The sequence below is a fragment of the Podarcis liolepis genome, assembly GCF_965112155.1.
Source record: "Podarcis liolepis genome assembly, chromosome: 8".
Taxonomy (NCBI): domain Eukaryota; kingdom Metazoa; phylum Chordata; class Lepidosauria; order Squamata; family Lacertidae; genus Podarcis; species Podarcis liolepis.
In genome coordinates, this window is record NC_139560.1 from 24,551,710 (window position 1) to 24,573,409 (window position 21,700).

Sequence of the window (21,700 nt, forward strand, 5' to 3'; positions counted from 1 at the left end):
TAAAAAACTAGATACTGGGAAGGAAACAAGACTGTTGGGACTTGGGCTTCACTTTTCACGTAATTCAGAGTTGGAGCTGCCTGTATTTCTTAGACTATTAATGCTGAATTGTGCAGTTGCAACAATAACCCAAATGTGCATTCTGGCATAAAAGCCATTTTCTCAATGTACTAAGGCGGTCATTCCCTCTTTTGCCCTATTGCCTGATATTTTTAGAGTGTACTTGCATCTAGTGCCATGTTCTGTAGGATATCAAAGCTGAGATTCAGCTTTGGGGTAGTACTGCATGTTACAATACCACAAGTATCCCAAACTTGTGTTTGCTGGTTAACATAAGTGGGGGTTTTGTCAGGGGGAGGTGCATGTATGTGCTTAAACTTGCTAGCCAAGGTGCTCCTACCAGTGCCTCAGACTATTTTTCCCTTGAGGGTTAAAGCATCTTTCCCCATATTGGTATTTTAGGACAAGCTTGGGAAGCTGCTTGGTAACATGTACATGTTTCCACTGTCTCAATTAGACAGTGTGATGAGAGCCAGTGTGGTGTAGTGGTTAAGAGCGGTAGTCTCGTAATCTGGGGAACCGGGTTCGCATCTCCGCTCCTCCACATGCAGCTGCTGGGTGACCTTGGGCCAGTCACACTTCTTTGAAGTCTCTCAGCCCCACTCACCTCACAGAGTGTTTGTTGTGGGGAAGGAAGGGAAAAGGAGATTGTTAGCCGCTTTAAGACTCCTGAAGGGGAGTGAAAGGCGGGATATCAAATCCAAACTCTTTTTCTTCTTCCCTCCTTCAAAAAAACACCAAAGACTACATAATAGGGCCTTGTATGTCTCTAAACAATTTAAACTGTTCTTTTAAAAGCACCATTTTAATATTTCATAGCTTATCTCAATTGATAAAATATTACAATTGTATAAAAAATTAAATCTTGCCATTTTTTTCCTGCAGTCAATACAAAAATGCAGTCTTGAAGTACTGGAAACATAAATTCTTTCTTCCAGCAGGAGACTGGCTCTTTTACATAGCTTAGATTTGCTCTCTTCATATCTATAAATATCCAACTCAGCACATACTTTTGAGAACGCCATCAGTATCTTAATCGATTTTCCAGGGCTTCCATTCTTTTTGACATTTCTTCTAGTAATCTTAAATTAAGGAAACACCTCTTCACTCTTATTTTATAATATTATAAAGTATAGACTACAGCAGCACTGTATTAATGGTTAGAAATTTTCAACCAACTTGTACATAATGAGGATCCCACATAAGGCTGTTCAGTAGAAGTAACTTGCCCTGATTCTGGTCTTCCCAGGGGCATGAAGATCAGCACAGTGTATAACAGTATATTGGCTTAGGTAGGCCTTTGGCAAGGCTAAGAGCAACAGGCCTGCTCCTGCTGTAATAGAGTGTACTGCTATCCTGCTGCAAATACACTTCTAGGTATATCGGTGAGAGGAGATGAGTTAAGCCTGTTTCCCACACTTCTTACCTGCGTGTTCTTGGCTGGATTGGGCTGCATTTGTACTCAAAGATCATCCACTACATGAAATAACCGCATCACCCATTTGTAAAGTGCACATGTAAGCCCTACGCAGGTGATGCACCTTTGTGGATTGAAGTAGCCTATGAGGCACAGGCCTAATAACCTATGTGATGTTGTAAAGGTCACTATATTCTTTATTTTTCTGAATTGAAACTGCATTATATACTAGCCACAGTTCTGAATTTTCGTGTGGCCGCTAGAGGGAGCCTGTGTTCCACATTTATCACCACTAACATTCTTTCAGAAAGCCGCCAGGTAAGCTAAAATTGCCCAGCTGCTACTGCTTGTGCCTCTGATCTCAGCCTCCCTGACAGTTCAACAGGCTAAGGGGGTTCAGAGGAAAAGTCATTACATCATTAATGAAAAGCAGAGGTTCTAGTGGAATAGGAAAAGGTATGGATGCCCTTTCCCTCCCACCCCACTTCCCAAAATACTGTGGATGCTGGCTGTTGAGCTATTTAGAGTAGATGGGATTGCAACCAACAGGATTTGCATCCTATTAAAGACTAAATGTGATTTAACTATAAATCTGCGTGTCAATTGAGGATTTGCTGTATTACTTTCTCAGAAGCTGAGAATTTATGAAATAGGTATATAAAAAAGGATATGTTGTCGTGTTAGTTTTTTAACTTCAGCATTTGCAAAATTCTGGAACGTCATAAAGTTTTCACATTTACATGGGTCTTTGTCTTCTGAAGGATTTCCTGAAAAACAGATGGGAGAGGTTTAGAAAACCGTACTGTAACACATTAACTAAATAAATACAGATCCAAATAAATACAGATCACTCACTTGCATCTGTCCTATTTAACATAATGAAGGTCACCAACAAGAAACTATGAAGTACATAGGAAACTTATGAAGCTGGTTGAGAAAAACTTTTAACCTGTCAATTTTTTATTAGATTTATTCATGTTTGCTCTATGACTGAAAGTAATGCAATGATACTAAAAGGGCAATCCATGACAGATAATTCTTAGATTTGACGTAAGAGTTGCTCCAGTTGGGGCAGAGAAAATACTTCCACCTTCAATGAGTTTGAGGACTTGAATCCAAGAAACCCTTAATCTCTTCCAAGAGGTGATCACTGGCAAGGATACAAGCACCAATTTGTTCAGCAAGGAAGCTTGAGAAGCTGCCCCATAGTAGGATGGATTTATTCACCTATGTACATAATTTCTACTACATTCAGTGTTACTCAAGTACACTGACTATTGGCAGTTCTCCATGGTTGCAAGTATCTGCTATCTAATGATCTTTAATTGAGATGACAAGATTTAAACATGAATCAGAATTGTATGCCATCTAGTCCAACCCCTCGCAATGCAGGAATCACAACTAAAACATCTGTGTCTCAGCTAAAGCATCTGTAATCTATGCTTAAAAACCACCAAGGAAGAAATAAAAAAAAAAATCATTTCCCCCCAGCCCCCAGAACAGGCTGCTATCCGCAAGCCTTGCGAGCCCGGCAGCAACTCCTGCTGGGCATGCAAGGCTTGCGGACACCTGCGCGAAACACGGGGCGTCCTCCGGAGGGCGCCCCGCGCTGCAGGCTGTCGCCCGCAAGCCTTGCGCGCCCGCGGGAACTCCCCCCGGGTGCGCAACGCTTGCGGATAGCTTCCTGAAGCCTGGAGAACAAGAGGGGTCAGTGCGCACCAACACCTCTCGCTCTCCAGGCTTCAGCGAAAGCCTGCATTCGCACCATAGGACGCACACACATTTCCCCTTCATTTTTGGAGGGGGAAAAGTGCGTCCTATAGGACGAAAAATACGGTATGTCCATGCTAAAGTGTAGAATGGAAGTAGATTTACCTGAAGCAACTTTTGATCGCAGATGTTTTTCTTCAAAGAGATACTTGTGATGTACTGCAAAATTGGAACAGGCAAGAACGTCTTTGATTGCTAGGGTAGCTGCTTCAGGTTCTGTAAGGAGCCATAAAGAACAGAACTGAATTTAATATAGTAAGACGCGTTGTATCTTACAGATTTTCTTGTTCCTTATTGCCATCTAGCTTTTTACTTTACTAGTTTTGTGTATTTGTGTGTTTATTTTAGTGAAAGAAGACTGAGTATACTGTGCTAAAAAAGATAATTCCTCAGTTTGCTTTTTGTGTGAAGCTTTTAGATTAACCCAGATCTACAGAGATAATATATAACAAGCATAGTAAGATTTCAAAATTAAAGAATGGATTTAGTTGAAATGTTCTAATTTTAAAAATACTTGCCTGTGTGCCTGAACCTCTGTATAAGGTTATGAAATGTGTACCAAGAGCATGTGTTGCATATGGATTTGCACTCATTTTATATTGATGCAAATATTTAAAAATGAGCTCAGCAACAGCATTACAATGAAAGTGGCCTAATATTACTTTTTCAAGAAATGATTGAGAATGACAAATGCTTAGTGGAGAACTAGGTGAGCTGGAAATGGAAGATACACAGACTTAGAATCTCAAACCTTGAGAATGGGAATCTTCTGAATAAAGGACATTTGCTGGCAAATCCTGGTGGCCTTTCAGACCTGGAAGAAATATTGTCAGCATGAAATGAAACAGCATTTATTGCATAAATCTGTAACATACTAATGATCTAGAATAAACCGGGAAGACTAATGATATTTCAAGGAGATTTAGATGGCTAGAATTGTTTTTGGACAACAGAAAATCATTCAACAGGATCATTTCAGTTGTTACTGCTTGTTCTTTGCTAGGTCATCATTGAATATATATGCATATGTGCTTGGGAGGTCATGGTCTTGCCTGCAGAAACATGTATTACTTCAGAGAGTATGAAAAATGTTCCTCCTATTGCAGAGGTTGCCACAGATAAAAGGTGAAACAATTGTGAGGGTAGGGATAAAACACACACAAACAAAATATATCGGATACCTGAAGGTGGTATGATACAAAGTGGGTTATTTGTCAATTATCTGGAGGTGCATAGGGAAGCATCTTATACTCTATTAAAGGTAAAGGGACCCCTGACTGTTAGGTCCAGTCGCGGACGACGCTGGGCTCGTGGAGTTCATCTCGCTTTACAGGCCGAAGGAGCCGGTGTTTGTCCACAGACAGCTTCCGGGTCATGTGGCCAGCATGATTAAGCCGCATCTGGCGAAATCATAGCAGCGCACGGAAACGCCGCTTACCTTCCCGCCAGAGCGGTACCTATTTATCTACTTGCACTTTGACGTGCTTTCGAACTGCTAGGTGGGCAGAAGCAGGCACCGAGCAACGGGAGCTCACCCCATCGCAGGGATTCAAACTGCCAACCTTCTGATTGGCTCAGTGGTTTAGACCACAGTGCCACCCGCCTCCCAAAGAGATTTGGACCTAAAAGTTCTCTGCCTCTGAAAGAAGGAGCTTCCTAAGTAAGGAGGCTTTCTCTAATAGAAGTGCTCCTTTAGCTGACAGAAGGACTCCTTTCATTGGATCCAACCCAAACTTTCTGAACTGAGGGATACACAGTGGTACCTTGGTTCTCAAACAGCTTAGTTGTTGAACAAATCAGCTCCTGAACACCACAAACCCGGAAGTAAGTGCTCTGGTTTGTGAACGCTTTTTGGAAACTGAACGTCCGACACGGCTTCCAATTGAGTGCAGGAAGCTCCTGCAGCCAATCGGAAGCCGCGTCTTGGATTTCGAATGGTTTCAGGACTCGAATGGACTCCTGGAACAGATTGAGAGCCAAGGTACCACTGTACTTTGTTTTTAGATTATGCATGAATGTGTCATCTTAGAAGAAGGATTCTTACTTGGTGAGAGAAGAGAGGGGGCAACACCACTTTTAAAGATTGTGCTTGCAGTCTACAGTTTTTTTAAAGTATTGCATTAAAATATTTTTTAAAAACCCTCAATCTGCTGCCTAATTAATTGGGGACAGCTTTAGTTTTTAAAAATGGTTTAATCAGTTACAATCCTGGCAAGAAGTAGAATTGTGTATGCCAGGCAGCATGATAAGCACTTGGGTTTTCAAAATAGAACCAGCACTAGTTATCTCCAGCTCTTATTGGGACATTTTCATACATGACACTAAAAAGCACAACTGAGATTCTTTTGAGCATTTGTGTCATGTATGAATGCAAGTAATGAACATGGGAGAGAATATGGAAGATAAATTGAATGCATCTCCTAGCCAGTGCAGGGTTTACATTCATGTTAGCAGCTGACCTGAGAGAATAGCGGCCGCCAGGAAGAAATTAAAATAAGCAATAGAAAGCCAGATCCATGGCTCAAAGAACTGGAATAAAATACTTAAAGCCTGGAGTCATTCATTTCTGAATTTGTCTACTCATTTTTATTCTAAAAATCACTATGCCAAAGAATATGTTTTTACTGTGACTTCTTCCTTGTTGCCACTCAGTGCTGCCTGTGTCCTTCCCCTGTATTCCATCATATTACCTCAGATGTGACTAATACTGACCAACAGGCCATCTTAACAGAAAACTATAAATTACCAAATATCCCCAAAAGGATGGATCGTGCATGGTGTAGTTGTTTTTTAGAACTACTGATGATCTTTCTGCAGTATATAGGAAGGGGAGGGCGTTGCCAGTTCTCCTGGGTTTCTTGAGTTGTACATTTCATACATGACTTGTTAAGCTGGCAGAAGTAGTAGAAATGATTGTATATGTCCCTGGCATTAGAATAAAGTCAAATATTCCCCGAGTGATAAACAGCTGAAGTATTACTCTTCCCAGTGGCTCATTGGTCATTGTGTTTTACACGTATCCCTGTGATTTCTGCAGATATTCAAGACAAATGGTTAGATCGCTTCTGCCAGGCCACAAACTTCTGTCTGCATTAATTGTTCATACAAGAAAACTAAATCTGGGACAATTATTACCTTCACAGATTCGGTTTTGCAGCTTTTCACTAATCTCTTCCATGGCACTGAAATCCTCTGCGTAGAAAAGATGCTTGTCTGGAGGGTCGGAAGCGATTTCTCGTAATTCTTCCTCAATTGCTTTCCCTATTCCGATGGCATACATTGTGATTCCTAAAAAAAAAAGTTGTTTATGGTCAAACGATACTATGTTAAGGCACAGCATGGTCAATGGAAAGGAAAATGCTTCTGTGTTATCACATGACCCCTTACACCAATGCAAGATAATTCTGCAGGAATGGAGATCAGTGCTGATATTTAGGAAGGGTGTCCATGGGGACAGGACTTACATTCAGAAACTTGTTTTTTATTTAAAAAAACAACCCAAGCAGCAACAATACATGCACTAGCTTAAGTGCCATTGAAATCAATGGGGCAAGTTAGTCCCATCAAATTGAAGCAGATTCAGTTGAAACATGATTTGTCTTTGACTGATGCCCAAATGTAGTGGCTGCCATGTTCCTTATTCCAGGTGATGGCTCAGTTGGCTATATCTGACTAGTCATGTTTAAAATCTCTATTTATTCATTGCCCAGTATCACTTTATTCAGATTCCAGAATCTCAACCAAAGGATTTCAGTATAACTGAATTAAAAATAAAATATTTTAAACATCTTAAAAAAATTCTATAACCTCACAGCTAATAATTTCAAGGTTGCCACGAACATTATCTGTCAGACACCAAACGTCTGGGTAAACAGGCATGTTTGAAAATTCCCTGTGAATATTAATAATGAGGGACATAGGCGCACCCCACCAGTGAGGGTATTCCACTGTTGCAAGTCAACACCAACCAGAGAGAAGCTCTTCCATTTGTGGAAGGCTAAATTTTTGTCCATTCCTATGGCATCAATCTGGGGCTTGGGTAACCCAGAAACATCATGGATAGCATACGTTAATTTTTTTTTAAAGGAACAATTATTACTTGTCCAGATTGCTCTGCGTTTGAAAAATCCTCTTAGGCACATCTGACTTATCAATAATGTTGGTGTTTTTTGTTTTTATTAAATAGATATCAAGTAGTTCCTTGTATTTAATTAATTTAATTGTGGATTGCATAGCATATTCTTGAACAGAAGTAGATCCATGGTCATTCTTTAAATCAGCAATGGCTAACCTGTGACCCTCTTAAGAGTTTGCTGGACTATAACTCCCACCCCTGAATTTCCTGCAAGGCAGGGGGTTGGACTAGATTACCATTGGGGTCCCTTGCAGCTCTACAGTCCTACTGGCCATGCTGGCTGGGGCTAGTGGGAGCTGGAGTCCGCATCTGGAGGACCATCCATTAGCTACCTCACTTTAAATGATATCCTTGTTACTGAAGAAGTCTTCAGATATCAGAAAAGATTGCTGCACTTGTCAGTTCTTATATTTCTGTGGAAGCCCCTGGGAACGGTGAGTACATCCAGCAACAACTTGCATGTCTACTACATTTTGTCATTGCTTCTGTTCCGGGGGGGGGGGGGGACCATGTAAGTCCTCTCCATTTTGAATTCCTGCACCAATATCCCCTTAAATAGCCTTTCATCAGCCAGGAGGAAAAATATCGTTCCAAATTCTTGCTTTATTTTCATGAATGAACTATCCATGCTGGACTCTGTTCTTTAAAAGGTGGGATATCAACAATGAAGCATTCCAGACCAAACTTCATGCTGAGCACAACTCTTATTGGCTGCTCTGGGGCTGCACTGACTCATAGGGCTCATTTCTGGCAGAATCTTGGCATGTTTGTCAATGGGGAAAGCAGCAGCATGTGCCATTTTTGATGAATGACTTCACTGTATGTCTTTGGAAGTAAATCTAGGCCTGGATCATAAATGTCTCCTCTGCCTCAGAAGATAACTCACCGCAGGCCAATTCCTAGCAATGTATCAAATGTTTCTAGTCCCACAACTTGTGCAGCTCATCAATCTCAGGTTAGGTTACCGGGCTGAAAGCCAGAACAACAGGCATATACCTTTAAATCTGCTAATGAAGCAGGAGACAAGTCCAGATGTGGCTTCTTCCCAGCCTCCTCAGCTCATCTCTCTTCCCCAACTTGTTCTAAGTTATCAGAACTCCAGGCATGCCAGGAATGGGATGTATAGCAGGGCTGAGGAAGGGGGGGGGAGTAGGACCTGTGGCTTGTCTCCTGTCATGTTGTAATGCTAAACTATAGCTTAGTACTACAGAAGCAAGCAATGATGAGCTTTGGCCTCATGTGCTCCCCCTATCCCCTTCCCTTCTCTCACATGGCCAAGAGGAGATCAGGTTTTTTCAACTGCCTTTAAATTAACTCAAGTTCCCCTTTACAACTGACAACTAGGAGCTTTGGTTAATTAAAGCCAGGCATGGTCAAACTCTGTCCTCCAGATGTTTTGGGACTACAACTCCCATGAGCCCTAGCTAACAGGACCAGTGGTCAGGGATGATGGGAGTTGTAGTCCCAAAACATCTGGAGGGCTGAGTTTGACTATGCCTGATTTAAGCTATGGACAAACCATAGTTTGAATGAACCAGATTACCCCAAGTTTGCCGGCAATGAGGAATTGTGATTTAGTGCTATGTGCCACTGAAAAATTGAAAGGCATACGCTGGCTTTCAATCTGGAAACTCTAGTCCAGGCATCCCCAACCTTCGGCCCTCCAGATATTTTGGACAACAATTCCCTTCATCCCTGACCAATGGTCCTGTTAGCTAGGGATTATGGGAGTTGTAGGCCAAAAAATCTGGAGGGCCGCAGGTTGGGGATGCCTGCTCTAGTCTCAAGAACTTTGGTGTACAAAAAATAATAATATCCATGGGTGCTTCCACATTTTCAATGCTTAAAGAAGCTTTTCTCAACTTTGGGTCCCTAGATGTTGTTGGACTACAACTCCCATCATCCCTAGTTAGCAGGACCAGTGGTCAGAGATGACCCTAAGACTTGGGGAGGAAGGATTCATCCATTTCAGTTCTCTCTCTTTCATTTCTCCTAATTATAAATTGTTATGAAAGTTCTCCTGCATACTGGTGCACATTTCTCCTAATAATTTTTTTTACAGGTGCACATTTTTGCAAGTAATTTCCCCATATTTTTAATGTTATTTTTTACCGATAACACTTTAATGCACACATGCAATTTTGTAAACTTTTGTTTGGTTGAAACACTGCATCACAAAATTCAGATAAGTGCAAATTTTGAATGATACCTGTGTTTCAGTTCTCATATTGTTTTGGAAAATGTGAATTTGGTAGATTGGCCTTTAAACTGTGAACTGAATCGAACTTCTCCCCAGCCCCTACCTCAGAAGAAGAGAAGAAGAAGAAGAGTTTGGATTTGATATCCCGCTTTATCACTACCCGAAGGAGTCTCAAAGTGACAAACATTCACCTTTCCCTTCCTCCCCCACAACAAACACTTTGTGAGGTGAGTGGGGCTGAGAGACTTCAGAGAAGTGTGACTAGCCCAAGGTCACCCAGCAGCTGTGTGTGGAGGAGCGGAGACGCGAACCTGGTTCACCAGATTACGAGTCCACTGCTCTTAACCACTACACCACACTGGCTCTCAGACACTCTGCAGGATCCCCTCTTTGGTGCAAGCACACAATAAACTGTATACACAGGCAACAACCATTTTAGGTGAATTTGGAGCTCACAAATGCTCTGCCAGTGTGCACAGGGCTCAGGAATGCAACTCCCGGGCAAAGTGGTCATTGCCTGTATAGTTACAGTGCAAATACACATGGGTAACTAGCACCTTCGCAGACTTCCTGCTTATAATTGTAAGTATACTTCCATCATACCCTTTTGCTTTGCTTTAGCAGCCCATTCAGAAACTTCATCTTGGGCCCGTCCATCTGTAAACACAATAGACACTCGGGGCACTTTTGCTGACAAGCGTCTGGCGCCTTCTGCTTCTGTGAAGCTTCTCTCAACCATCTGCTTCAGGGCAAGTCCAGTCATGGAGCCTTTCCCCATATATTTAATTTGAGACACTGCTTTCTTCATGTCTTTGGCAGTGCTGAATTGTTTCAGTGTGAATTCGGTGCGAACCTGAGTAGAATATTGTATCAAACCAACTTGTGAAGCTTTGGGAGATATGGTGAGAGTGTCCAAGATTCCCAAAACAAACTCTTTGACAATTTCAAAATTATTCTCTCCCAGACTTTTTGATCCATCTATCACAAACACGAGATCAACTGGGCCTTCAGTGCATCCTTTGGAAATAAAATGGGAAAGGAAGAATTAATAAATAAAATCAAAACCAGGGGGTTTTTTGGAAACACAATGAAAGAACATAAAACAGCAATGTAAGAACAACAGCACAGTGAAATAAACTCAGTCTATCACCTAAGGGTGAATAAAGACCTTTTATTCCATTCTGAAAGTCCCATACTGACAGCAAATAAATTAAAAAGGAGAAATCAGCCCAGCTTTCCATCATATTTCAGACATAACTGAGAATGCTGTAAGAAGCCAGGTTATTTGCAATTGAACACAGACAAATTAAAATACAGGCAGCACAGTGTTCATGTGGGCACACTACTAGGATTTATTTCTTGTAACCAATAAAGTTGGTTGCTATCTCCTCCAGAATCTGACATACATACATTCTGTCCAGAATAAAGGAGTGGATGGTAAAAGCAACTATCCAAATCTGGTGTCTGAAATGTGCACATATATACTCCAGTTCACACAACACACATTGTGTTCCATATAAGCACAGACTATCCTGCCGTCTTTAATGTTAGGGAACCCTCAATTTGTAAATGTGACTGATGGACTTGAGTCATATCTCTGGAGATCCTTCAGCCAAACAGGGCCGGGAGAAGTGTCAGCCAGTCAAGATAGAACCTGTCAGTTTTAAAAGTCAGACAGGACTTGGAAAGGCCTTGACTAAGAGATTAGCTGGATAGTTAGGGATTCGCCAGGCAAGGTAAACCAGACTGGTTCCCTCAGCTCCTGTAGTATGAGAAGATTTCTGTTCCAAAAGCAGAAGAAAAAGTATCTTGTCCCACAAGAGGGTTAGGCAGAATGGTCCATAATCATCTAGTGAGGTTCAAGCTGAGTTGGAATTTGAACCAGGGTGTCTTTAGTCCTAACCCAATAGCCTATCCACTTTGCAACCCTACCAGCCTAACAAGGCACAACCCTGAATACCAAGGGTCTGGGGGTCACCTTTGTGCAGTATTAAGAGGACTGTCACTTTTCATACTGCAAAATATCTGAGTTGGAACAGTCCCAATTGCAGCGCTGGAAAAGAATTGTAGATGTTTATTGATTCCGAAGGAAGGCCACTTATTGTTTCCTCTTGTTGGCTCCTACTGTTAGTTCCTAGAATACTCTGTATTTTCTTAAACACATTTTCCAGCTTTTATGGCCTCAGATTTTATAGCACTTTTACAGTGCTGGATTCTTTCCTTTAAGAATCAAAGGACATCTGAAGAACGAAACAAAGACTAAAGATCTGGTGACTTACTTCTGCATGTCTTCCCATTCTCTTCCAGTACGAATCCCTCATGGCATTTGCAGGAGTATGAATTGTTATTATTCATGCAAACATGTTCACAGCCATGGTCGATGGTCTTGCAAAAGTCTTTGGCTGAAAACAAATTAGAATACTTGGTTGTTTATCAAAATTTTATTGGTAAGTACAAAGATTGTAGAATAGTCAGGTCAGGTGCTTCACATATTTTAATCTTTGCAGCCTAGGGCCTCAAAGAAACAGGGAAATGAGCCTGGCTGGCTAGACTCATCTTCCTAACCTGATGCTTCACTCATCTTCCTAACTCTATTTGACCTCCCAACCAGCATGTACCAGAGAGGCAGACAACATTCTTGCTGGTTTAAACTGCACTGTTTAAAGTGCATTGTTAATCTCTGAACCATGATTGCATCATTAAACTATGCTTTACTGGAACAAGCCAGAATCAGAAACCATACTTTAATAGTGGCTTGCTTTAATACACCACAGCTTAAACTAAAGAGAGTTTGACCTGGTCAGACATCACAGGGTCTTCTCGGTGGTGGAAATCCCTTTTGTGGAATGCCCTCCCTCGTTATTAACATTCAAGGGGAATTAAAAACATTTCTGTTTACCTAGCCATTTGAAACTGAAATCCTGGCAATCTTGAAATTATTGGTCGTGAAGGCATGTTTTTAAATGTTTTTAGGTGTTCTTAATGCTTTTAAATGTTTATTTTATTTAAATGTATTGTTTTAACTGCTTGATTGTTTGCGCTCTGGGCTCATTTGGGAAGAAGGGCAGGACAGAAAAAAATAAAAAAATAAAAATAAAAATGTCAAACTATGGTTAGTATAAAGGTAAAGGGACCCCTGACCGTTAGATCCAGTCGTGACCGACTCTGGGGTTGCGGCGCTCATCTCATTTTATTGGCCGAGGGAGCCGGTGTACAGCTTCCGGGTCATGTGGCCAGCATGACAAAGCCACTTTTGGCGAACCAGAGCAGCGCATGGAAACGCCGTTTACCTTCCCACCGGAGTGGTACCTATTTATCTACTTGCACTTTGATGTGCTTTCGAACTGCTAGGTTGGCAGGAGCAGAGACCAAACAACGGGAGCTCACCCCGTCGTGGGGATTCGAACCGCCGACCTTCTGATTGGCAAGTCCTAGGCTCTGTGGTTTAACCCACAGCACCACCCACATCCCTATGGTTAGTATAGCCCAGAAGCAAATGCCTCCAATCTCTTCTTGTGTGTGCTGGAGTAGAAGAAGGGTTGCATGTGTACTGGGCCCGTGTTTCTACAAGTAAAACAACAACTTTAAAAAACAGCAATTCATTTGATAGGAGGAATAATCAAATTACTTACTTCCACACATTTTCCCATCTTGCTTTAATAGAAATCCCTCATGGCACTTGCAGGTATATGAATCCCCATTACTAACACAGACATGTTCGCATCCGTGGTCAACAGATTTGCAGACATCTTGATCTGAGTATAGTTAAGAGTTTGCTGATTAAAACAGATGGAACAGATTTACAATAACTATCATTTGATCAAGACTGAGCTGCTTACTTCTGCATGTCTTCCCATCATCTCTTAATACAAATCCATCGTGGCACTTGCAGACATAGGAGTATCCACTGTTGACACACAGGTGCTCACAGCCATGATCAACCGATTTACAGAGGTCTTTACCTAATGATAATTTTCACAATTAATAAGTTTTCCAGATGAAATAAATGCAAAGGTAGAATGACCAATATTGCAAAGATGAAATAAAACTCAGATCACGCCCTGCTTCCGCACAATTGTCAAAATGAATTCACATGACAATTGTGAGCCCATTTTTCACTGTGTAATTGGTTCAGATTTTCACATCCTCCTTTAGTATGCATGCTTCCTAGTACTGCAGATATAAGTGATGCTGTATTTATTAGCACAAACACAGCCACAGCCAATTGATTTGAGGACATATTTCTCAATGGAGACTTTAGATTAGAAACAGTGAACTGGTAGACCATCATCTGGCAGAATCCTGTCTACAAGCTTCCAGGTGAGCTCTCCACGACCTTCCCAGCTCTATTAGGGGGCTGCAAGCCTGCTTCAGAAGTAGCATGCAACTAGCCATGTGCTAGTCAGAGACGCTCTATGAGACACAATCTCAATTTGCTGAGGACTTCATTGCACGTTATGAGAAATTTGGGGAAATAATATGTGCAAGTGTACTCACATTTCCATTTTCTGCAGCCTCTTATAAAATACAAAAAGGAAACCTGTGCATTTCCCCCATGGAAAGATGTGCAAGCTCCAGCAAGACAGCAGAAGCATGAGACCACTCTCATCATGCCTAAGGAGGCCTAGAGATCAGGGCAATTTGCCCTTGGATGCCCATGGATTCAACATGAGATAGCAGCAGGAACTATCTCTACAGCCCTCACTGGTCCTCCACCTGCTACACCCAGTTAGTTCAGTAGACAAAGATGAGCTCTAGCATAGCACACACCTGAGCAGCAGGGAGGGAAGCGCTGAAACAGCACTCCCAGCCTCTGAAAGCAGGGCCTTCAGAATGAATAGCCCATTAAGGAGTGCTTGCTTACTTCTGCAGGTCTTCCCATCTTCGCTCAGTATGAATTCCTCGTGGCACTTGCAGGCATAGGAAATGCCATCACTCACACAAAGGTGCTCACATCCATGGTCGACAGATCTACAGACATCTCTACCTGAAAACAGACAATTCGTTTCTTTTGTAACACCACATGATCGCCCCATGAGTCAACATGAAGACTATAAAACCCTTGGCTCTGCTTCCCCAAGCTCCCTCTCATAATCACTCATTTTAACTTTGGTTCGAGCTCAACAATCATCATAATACACAATACTGCTTAAATCTACTAGTGTCTGAAAACAACCCCCCCCCCCTGGGTAATTCTGTAACTATGTTATTCACAGTAATAACAACTGGCAATTTTTATTTATCTGTTAACATATATATTAACTATATACATATAGTTGTTGTTGTTTAGTCGTGTCCGACTCTTCGTGACCCCATGGACCAGAGAACGCCAGGCACTCCTGCCTTCCACTGCCTCCTGCAGTTTGGTCAAACTTATGCTGGTAGCTCTGAGAACACCATCCAACCATCTCGTCCTCTATCGTCCCCTTCTCCTTGTGCCCTCCATCTTTCCCAACATCAGGGTCTTTTCCAGAGGGTCTTCTCTTCTCATGAGGTGGCCAAAGTATTGGAGCCTCAGCTTCACGATCTGTCCTTCCAGTGAGCACTCAGGGCTGATTTCCTTAAGAATGGATAGGTTTGATCTTCTTGCAGTCCATGGGACTCTCAAGAGTCTCTTCCGGCACCATAATTCAAAAGCATCAATTCTTTGGCGATCAGCCTTCTTTATGGTCCAGCTCTCACTTCCATACACACACACACACACACACACACACACACATATATATATATAGAGAGAGAGAGAGAAAATAAGTGAACTAGGTTGGGGAAAACAAACTTACGTTTGCAAGTTCTCCCATCCCCACGCAGCACATATCCTTCAAAGCACTGGCAGGCGTAAGATCTTTCACTATTTACACACAAATGTTCACAGTTGTGGTCATTCAGCAAACAATAGTCCACCCCTGGGAATAAAAAAGTTGCAATTATTATTATGTATTTGCAAAGAAGAGTCCTGACACCCAGGGAACTTGAAAACAGGCAAAGGAAACAACAAAGGAAGTGGAGGGAAATGAAGTCAGGGCAAACAGGATGATAACCGAGGAAGTTTCTAAAGAGTTGATAGATTTAGTCTCCTGTGCACAGAATTAAAGTAAACACCCCTTGCCCAATCTTTTTTTGGGGGGGGTGGGTGCCGGGGGGCGGGGGGGGGGAGGACATATGCACTTTCACTTAGTGCCACACCACCAAGAGCAGACCAATGGACCCTATGACTCTAGTTTGTGTACTCCAATGTGTATCTGGAGTTCCTGTGCATTTAAAGCAGGACAATATGGAATCCTCCAGAGGATACTGGACCACAGCTCCCTTCAGCCAGCATGGCCATTGTTCAGGAAGTTGCAGTCCAACAATATCTGGTGGGCACTACATTGGCTCCCTGTGATTGAAAGTACCCCTTGGTAATTAGACCAATCAATCATTTTATTTGTATGGCACTTTCCCAAAGTTAAAGCCACGCTGAAGGTGGCTTACAACCTGTTTTTTTAAAAAAGATACATAACTAAAAACATAACAGAAATTTGTTGGCATCTGTCTCTCTTGGGAGACAATGGTGGGTCACAAAAAGGCTAATTTGCCCCCGATGTTGAATAATTATTTGCTTGCACAAGGGATTATAGCCACTTATTTCTCAAGTGCTTTGAATTAGAACTAGAATGAGTGTGCTGGGCTCTTTCCTCTGCTGTTGATTTAAGCAATTGTTAAACTTCAGGTCAATTGAGTAATATAACCCATGAGATTTCCTAGCAGCACAAAAGAAGTATTGCCTGTTTCTAAACAATAAGCAAGGCAAATTGGGAAGTAAGAATCTCCAGAAGGAAAAGCCATAAAATGAGAACTTTACACACAGGAGTTGAGTAGCGAATATAAAATTTTAGAGCTTTTGATGGAAATCCCAAGTGCTGCCCGGAGGAAAATAAAACTCCATCAAGGATAAACATTTCTCCTGTTACCCAGGAAAGAACTCTTTCCATTGGTAGGTTGATAAAACTATTTCAGCAAGCCTGTTGCTTTTTTGGCTACTCTAGATTCAAACAGACCCCTAGGGCTGGGTTAGAATAGCTAGTACTAAAGTGTTATTCCCCTTAATTTTCAGTTTTTCCTTTCAAGCCACAGCATCCAAGTTTCTGTTTTAACTACTCAACCACAGGGTGTTGTCATATGATTACATACATACCAGGTAGTTATTTTAAAACTACATATTTCTGCTAACCCTCATCAAGTACCAGTAGTACAGTGGTGCCTCGCAAGACGAAATTAATTCGTTCCGCAAGTCTCTTCGTCTTGCGGTTTTTTCGTCTTGCGATGCACGGTTTCCCATAGGAATGCATTGAAAATCAATTAATGCGTTCCTAGGGAAACCGCCTTCAGACCAGGTCCGGGGACAGTCTGTCCCCGGACCTCTTCTGAATGCTGGGGGGGGGGGGACAAGGGCTTTTCTTCCCACCCCCAGCATTTTAAAAAACCCTGGGACAGCGGAGGACTTCTCCGCTGTCCGGGGCGATCTTAAAATGCTGGCGGGCGGCATTTTAAAATCGCCCCGGACAGCGGAGGACTTCTCCGCTGTCCGGGGCGATTTAAAAGCCCCTGGGAAGGCAGGCAGGGGGGACAAAGACTTTCGCCCCCTGCCCGCCTTCAGAAGGTGTTCCCGCCCCCCGCCCCGCTTCGGAACAGCGTTCCGAAGTGGGGCGGCTGGGGCAGGTGTCCCCGCCCCCCCTCCCCGCTTCGGAACAGCGTTCCAAAGTGGGGCAGCTGGGGCAGGTGTCCCCGCCCCCCCTCCCCGCTTCGAACAGCGTTCCGAAGTGGGGCGGCTGGGGCAGGTGTCCCCGCCTCCCCACCCCGCTTCGGAACAGCGTTCTGAAGTGGGGCGGCTGGGGCAGGTCTTCCCGCCCCCCCTCCCCGCTTCGGAACAGCGTTCCGAAGTGGGGCGGCTGGGGCAGGTGTCCCCGCCCCCCTCCCCGCTTCGGAACAGTGTTCCGAAGTGGGGCGGCTGGGGCAGGTCTTCCCGCCCCCCCTCCCCGCTTCGGAACAGCGTTCCGAAGTGGGGCGGCTGGGGCAGGTCTTCCCGCCCCCCCCCCGGAACAGTGTTTTAAAATGCTGGGGGTCGGGAGCGAAGCGCTGCCGACCCCCAGCATTTTAAAATCTCCCCGTGTCCCGGGAAGATTTTAAAATGCTGGGGGTCGGGAGCGAAGCGCTGCTGACCCCCAGCATTCTAAAACCTTCCCGGGACACGGGGAGATTTTAAAATGCTGGGGGTCGGCAGCGCTTGTTTTAGACATCCAATGCCTAAGCCAATACCTTTTCACTGCTGTAATCAATAAAGTTGTGGCCTTTTCTTGCCCATTAACCTTATATCACGTGTCCTTGTGTATTTATTTCACATTGCGGGGGTCGGGTCCTCGAACCACAACTAAGGATTTAGCCACACTTCCTGTTGTCTTGCTGCTTTCCTACCTGGGGAAAACTGCTCTTTGGTGCTCAATCAGAGCAAATAGCAATCGGGTTTTCCATGTCTTGCTGTTTGTTCTGATTTAGAGCTAAAGAGCAGGTTTTCCCTGGGAATGGAGTGGGCCAAGGGGAAAACCACTCAGCCCCGTGCTTTCTAGGCACAGCTCAAGCGGAAGTGTGGGCAAGCCCTTAGTTAGGTCCATCAATTTCAATGGTCTACTCTAAGTAAAACATAGCTGAATACCACCCAAAGATTCTCAAAATTAACTGAGTGGGGAAAGGGAAGTTATTATCACTCATTACTAGTGATATGGGGAATTGTTAAGGAATGGGCCCTCCCCCCTTTTAAAATTTAGGCTGTGTACACACCAAAGTGTTAATGCACATATAAGTTGTGCATATTTGTTTTTTCCTTGTGCAAGTTCATCCACACATGAGCACTTTCAACTGAATTCTGTCTCATTTTCCCCTATCCATACAGGTAGGGTTTGCTTGATGGGGTATATTTACATTGTGTGCTGTTTTCCCTTCCCCTCAATTAGTACTAACCCACCCACCCACCCTGAGTTCCACAAACCTGGGATCCATTGTGGGCATACAGGCAGGTGTTGTTTACCTTTGCATGCATGCTTTTGGTTTTTTTAAAGATACAAGTCTTCCAATACATCGGACTCGGATAAAACAGTGGGTTATAACAAAAAGGTGTATTATGCCTGGCCCCACTAGCAGCCCACTGAGGAATGCCTAACTAACAGAAGTAAAGGGTGGTGCGAATATGGAACACATGAAAATAACAGGGAATGTCACTACCAATTTTAAAGGGCTAGCTTTTCAATCTTTTTCCAATCTGTCTGCTTTAATTATGCATTCCCAAAAAACCTGAGTGCATGCTATAATCTCGAGTTTTCCTCAAAATTGCCTTTCAGAACAAAATATAAAAAAATCAGCACTTTAACCCACCTTGTTTTTCTCTAATTATATGCAATGACCAAATCAAGAGACTTACGTGAACAGGTCTTTAGATCCTCATTAATGATGAAACCTTCAGAACACTGGCAAATGTAAGAGTCCTTGGTGTTCAGGCACAGATGCTCACAGCCATGGTTGGACTCAGCACAGTGGTCTTTTCCTGGATTGTTATGTATCAGCAATGGCAAAGAATGCATTGGAATGTTAAAGCATTTTTAAAGCCCAGAAGTGAAAAATATGCAAGTAACAACCATCAGCAAAGCCCACCATTGTAAACTGTGACTTTGTTAAAACTTTGCACAGAATGGACAGACTGTACTTTCTGCATTTCATTGTCACGTGATCCCATTGTTTTACACCTGCACCCATATATATATATATATATATATATATATATATATATATATATATACAGTCGTACCTTGGAAGTCGAATGGAATCCGTTCCAGAAGTCTATTTGACTTCAAAATGTTCAGAAACCAAAGCGCGGGTTTCTGATTGGCTGCAGGAAGGTCCTGCAGCCAATCGGAAGCCGCATCGGACGTTCGACTTCCAAAAAAACATTCAAAAACTGGAACACTCACTTCACATTTTTGATCGTTCAGGAGCCTAAACGTTCGGCAACTAAGCCGTTCGAGATCCGAGGTACAACTATATACCTGAAAACTGAGGGAACATCTGATCAAGTGTACTCTATTATATTAACAAAGCAATCCAAACCTCCCTTACACTGGGTGGATGGTGGACTGGACTACTGTTTACATTTTTTGAGTAGAAGTCATACTTGGTAAAGTCACTACAATGTGACATTCACAGTGAAATCTTCAGGATTAACTGTGTAGCAGAATTATAATTTAATCATATGAAATGAGGAAACCCAACATCACCATTTTGCAAATTAGCGTGACTGCTCAGATGTTGCAGGAGCACTTCCTAACAGAGGAGAGAGAATGCCAGATATGCATGCAACAGAGTATTTGTTAAGGTTTAAACCCTGGACTGTTTGTTTCTCATGCGAAGGAACAACTGGGAGGTGCAGCTGATACGTGCTTTTATGAATGTACATTTCTCTCTACGCTGGCTCTGGCAGTACAGAGCAAAACACTTTTTTTTTCCTGGGGGGAAAATAGATCCAAGAGAGAGAGGGAGGGAGAGAGAGAAGGGAAGAAACCCCCCTTTCAAACAAACTCCTCTATTAACTTTCTGCTAGCAGACATTCTTTGCTATTTTTATAGCTCACTCTTAGAACCATTTCGAATAGGCAAACAGTCTGCACAATTCCTCCAGACTGTACAGGAATGGGATGGAAAAGTGCATTATATGAGCTCACACTACATGCAAAGGAACACCCTCTTTGATTTCTATGACTATAGTAGAGGCTATTCACTTGCATGACCTGACTTTTCAGGGCCAAACCGGAAAGGACACCAGGGGATCTGTGATCAGATTTCCTGCGTTTTTTATTGGTAAATAAAGCCACAAGAAGGAGATTGTGGTTTGACATGTAGTGTTGAGGAGAGGTGTTTAAAAAACAAACAAAACCTGTTTCTGTGTACCATTTTCTCAATATGAATTGCCTCCCTGAAGCTTCAGTTGGTTCAGGGTGGAAACTCGTGGTACCATGGAGGAACCTATAGGTTTTCTCCTGCAGAGCAAATAGCAGTCTGGGGGCAGATTTTGCATCAGGAAAATGTTACAGGGAGAAAGGATTAAAAATCTCATCCTTAGTGCCATAGTCCTGATCCTAATCCTACCCCTCCTGCAGCTGCATTTACCATTTTTTAAAAAAGAGACTTTTGGACAGATGATAGATATCCTGATTTCAGAGGCACCGAGTTTCGCGTGACATGGGGGGGAGGGGCTCGTCGCATGCGTGTGACATCACACATGTGACACAGACGTACGACATCACACTGCTGGATTGGCCAAGGCCCATCTAGTTCAACATCCTGTTCTTGCACTGGCCAATCAGATGCCCAGTGGAAGCTCAAAAGCAGAACCTGGTTGCAACAGAGCACTCCCCACTTGTGATTCTTAGCAGCCCAAATCATATTGCCACTTACAGCAGAGACAGAATACAGCCTTCATGGCGAACAGCAACTGATAATCTTATTCTCCATGAATTTGTCTAATTCCCTTTTAAAGCTATCCAAGCTGGTAGCCATCATTACTTGTAGTGGGAGTGAATTCCATAGTTTAAGTTGCTAGCTTTACAAAAGCCCATATTTATAAAAGCCTGAGGAGATCTGTAGCATAAGTTTGCTTCAGAACTCTGTCCGGTATACAGATTAACTCCACCAGAATGTCTGACATACTCACTTCTGCATGTTTTGCGGTCACGGTTCAGAGTGTATCCGGCTCGACATCTGCAAGTATACCCGTCTTCTGTGTTAACACATTCATGTTCACAGCCATGTTTTCCCAAAGCACAGACATTTATTCCTGTGGGAGGGAAAGGAAAACATGCAATGTAACAATGCTGGAACATAATCGTTTAAAAATAATACCTAAGAACCATCATGTAAAACCATTAAAAACACTCACCTTCCAGTTTACAGTGGTGCCCCGCAAGACGAATGCCTCGCAAGACGAAAAACCCGCTAGACGAAAGGGTTTTCCGTTTTTCGATGCGCTTCGCAAGACGAATTTCCCTATGGGCTTGCTTCGCAAGACAAAAACGTCTTGCGAGTCTTGAGGTTTTTTT

At 42.9% G+C, this 21,700-nt stretch overlaps 1 protein-coding gene across 1 annotated transcript in view; it reads right to left on the bottom strand.

Annotated features, from left to right (window-relative positions):
- Positions 1-846: 846 nt before the first annotated feature.
- MATN2 (matrilin 2) overlaps positions 847-21,700 on the bottom strand; it is a 50,766-nt gene continuing 29,912 nt past the window's right edge. The window contains exons 8-20 of the mRNA XM_083517233.1: positions 21,316-21,438; positions 19,034-19,156; positions 15,363-15,485; positions 14,447-14,569; positions 13,422-13,544; positions 13,215-13,337; positions 11,862-11,984; positions 10,186-10,599; positions 6,383-6,535; positions 3,999-4,061; positions 3,353-3,463; positions 2,149-2,244; positions 847-1,137 (exon numbers count right to left, since the gene is read on the bottom strand). Coding sequence (XP_083373359.1) covers positions 1,085-1,137; positions 2,149-2,244; positions 3,353-3,463; positions 3,999-4,061; positions 6,383-6,535; positions 10,186-10,599; positions 11,862-11,984; positions 13,215-13,337; positions 13,422-13,544; positions 14,447-14,569; positions 15,363-15,485; positions 19,034-19,156; positions 21,316-21,438 — 1,751 coding nt within the window. The 3' untranslated portion in view covers positions 847-1,084. The remainder of the gene's footprint in view (positions 1,138-2,148; positions 2,245-3,352; positions 3,464-3,998; positions 4,062-6,382; positions 6,536-10,185; positions 10,600-11,861; positions 11,985-13,214; positions 13,338-13,421; positions 13,545-14,446; positions 14,570-15,362; positions 15,486-19,033; positions 19,157-21,315; positions 21,439-21,700) is intronic.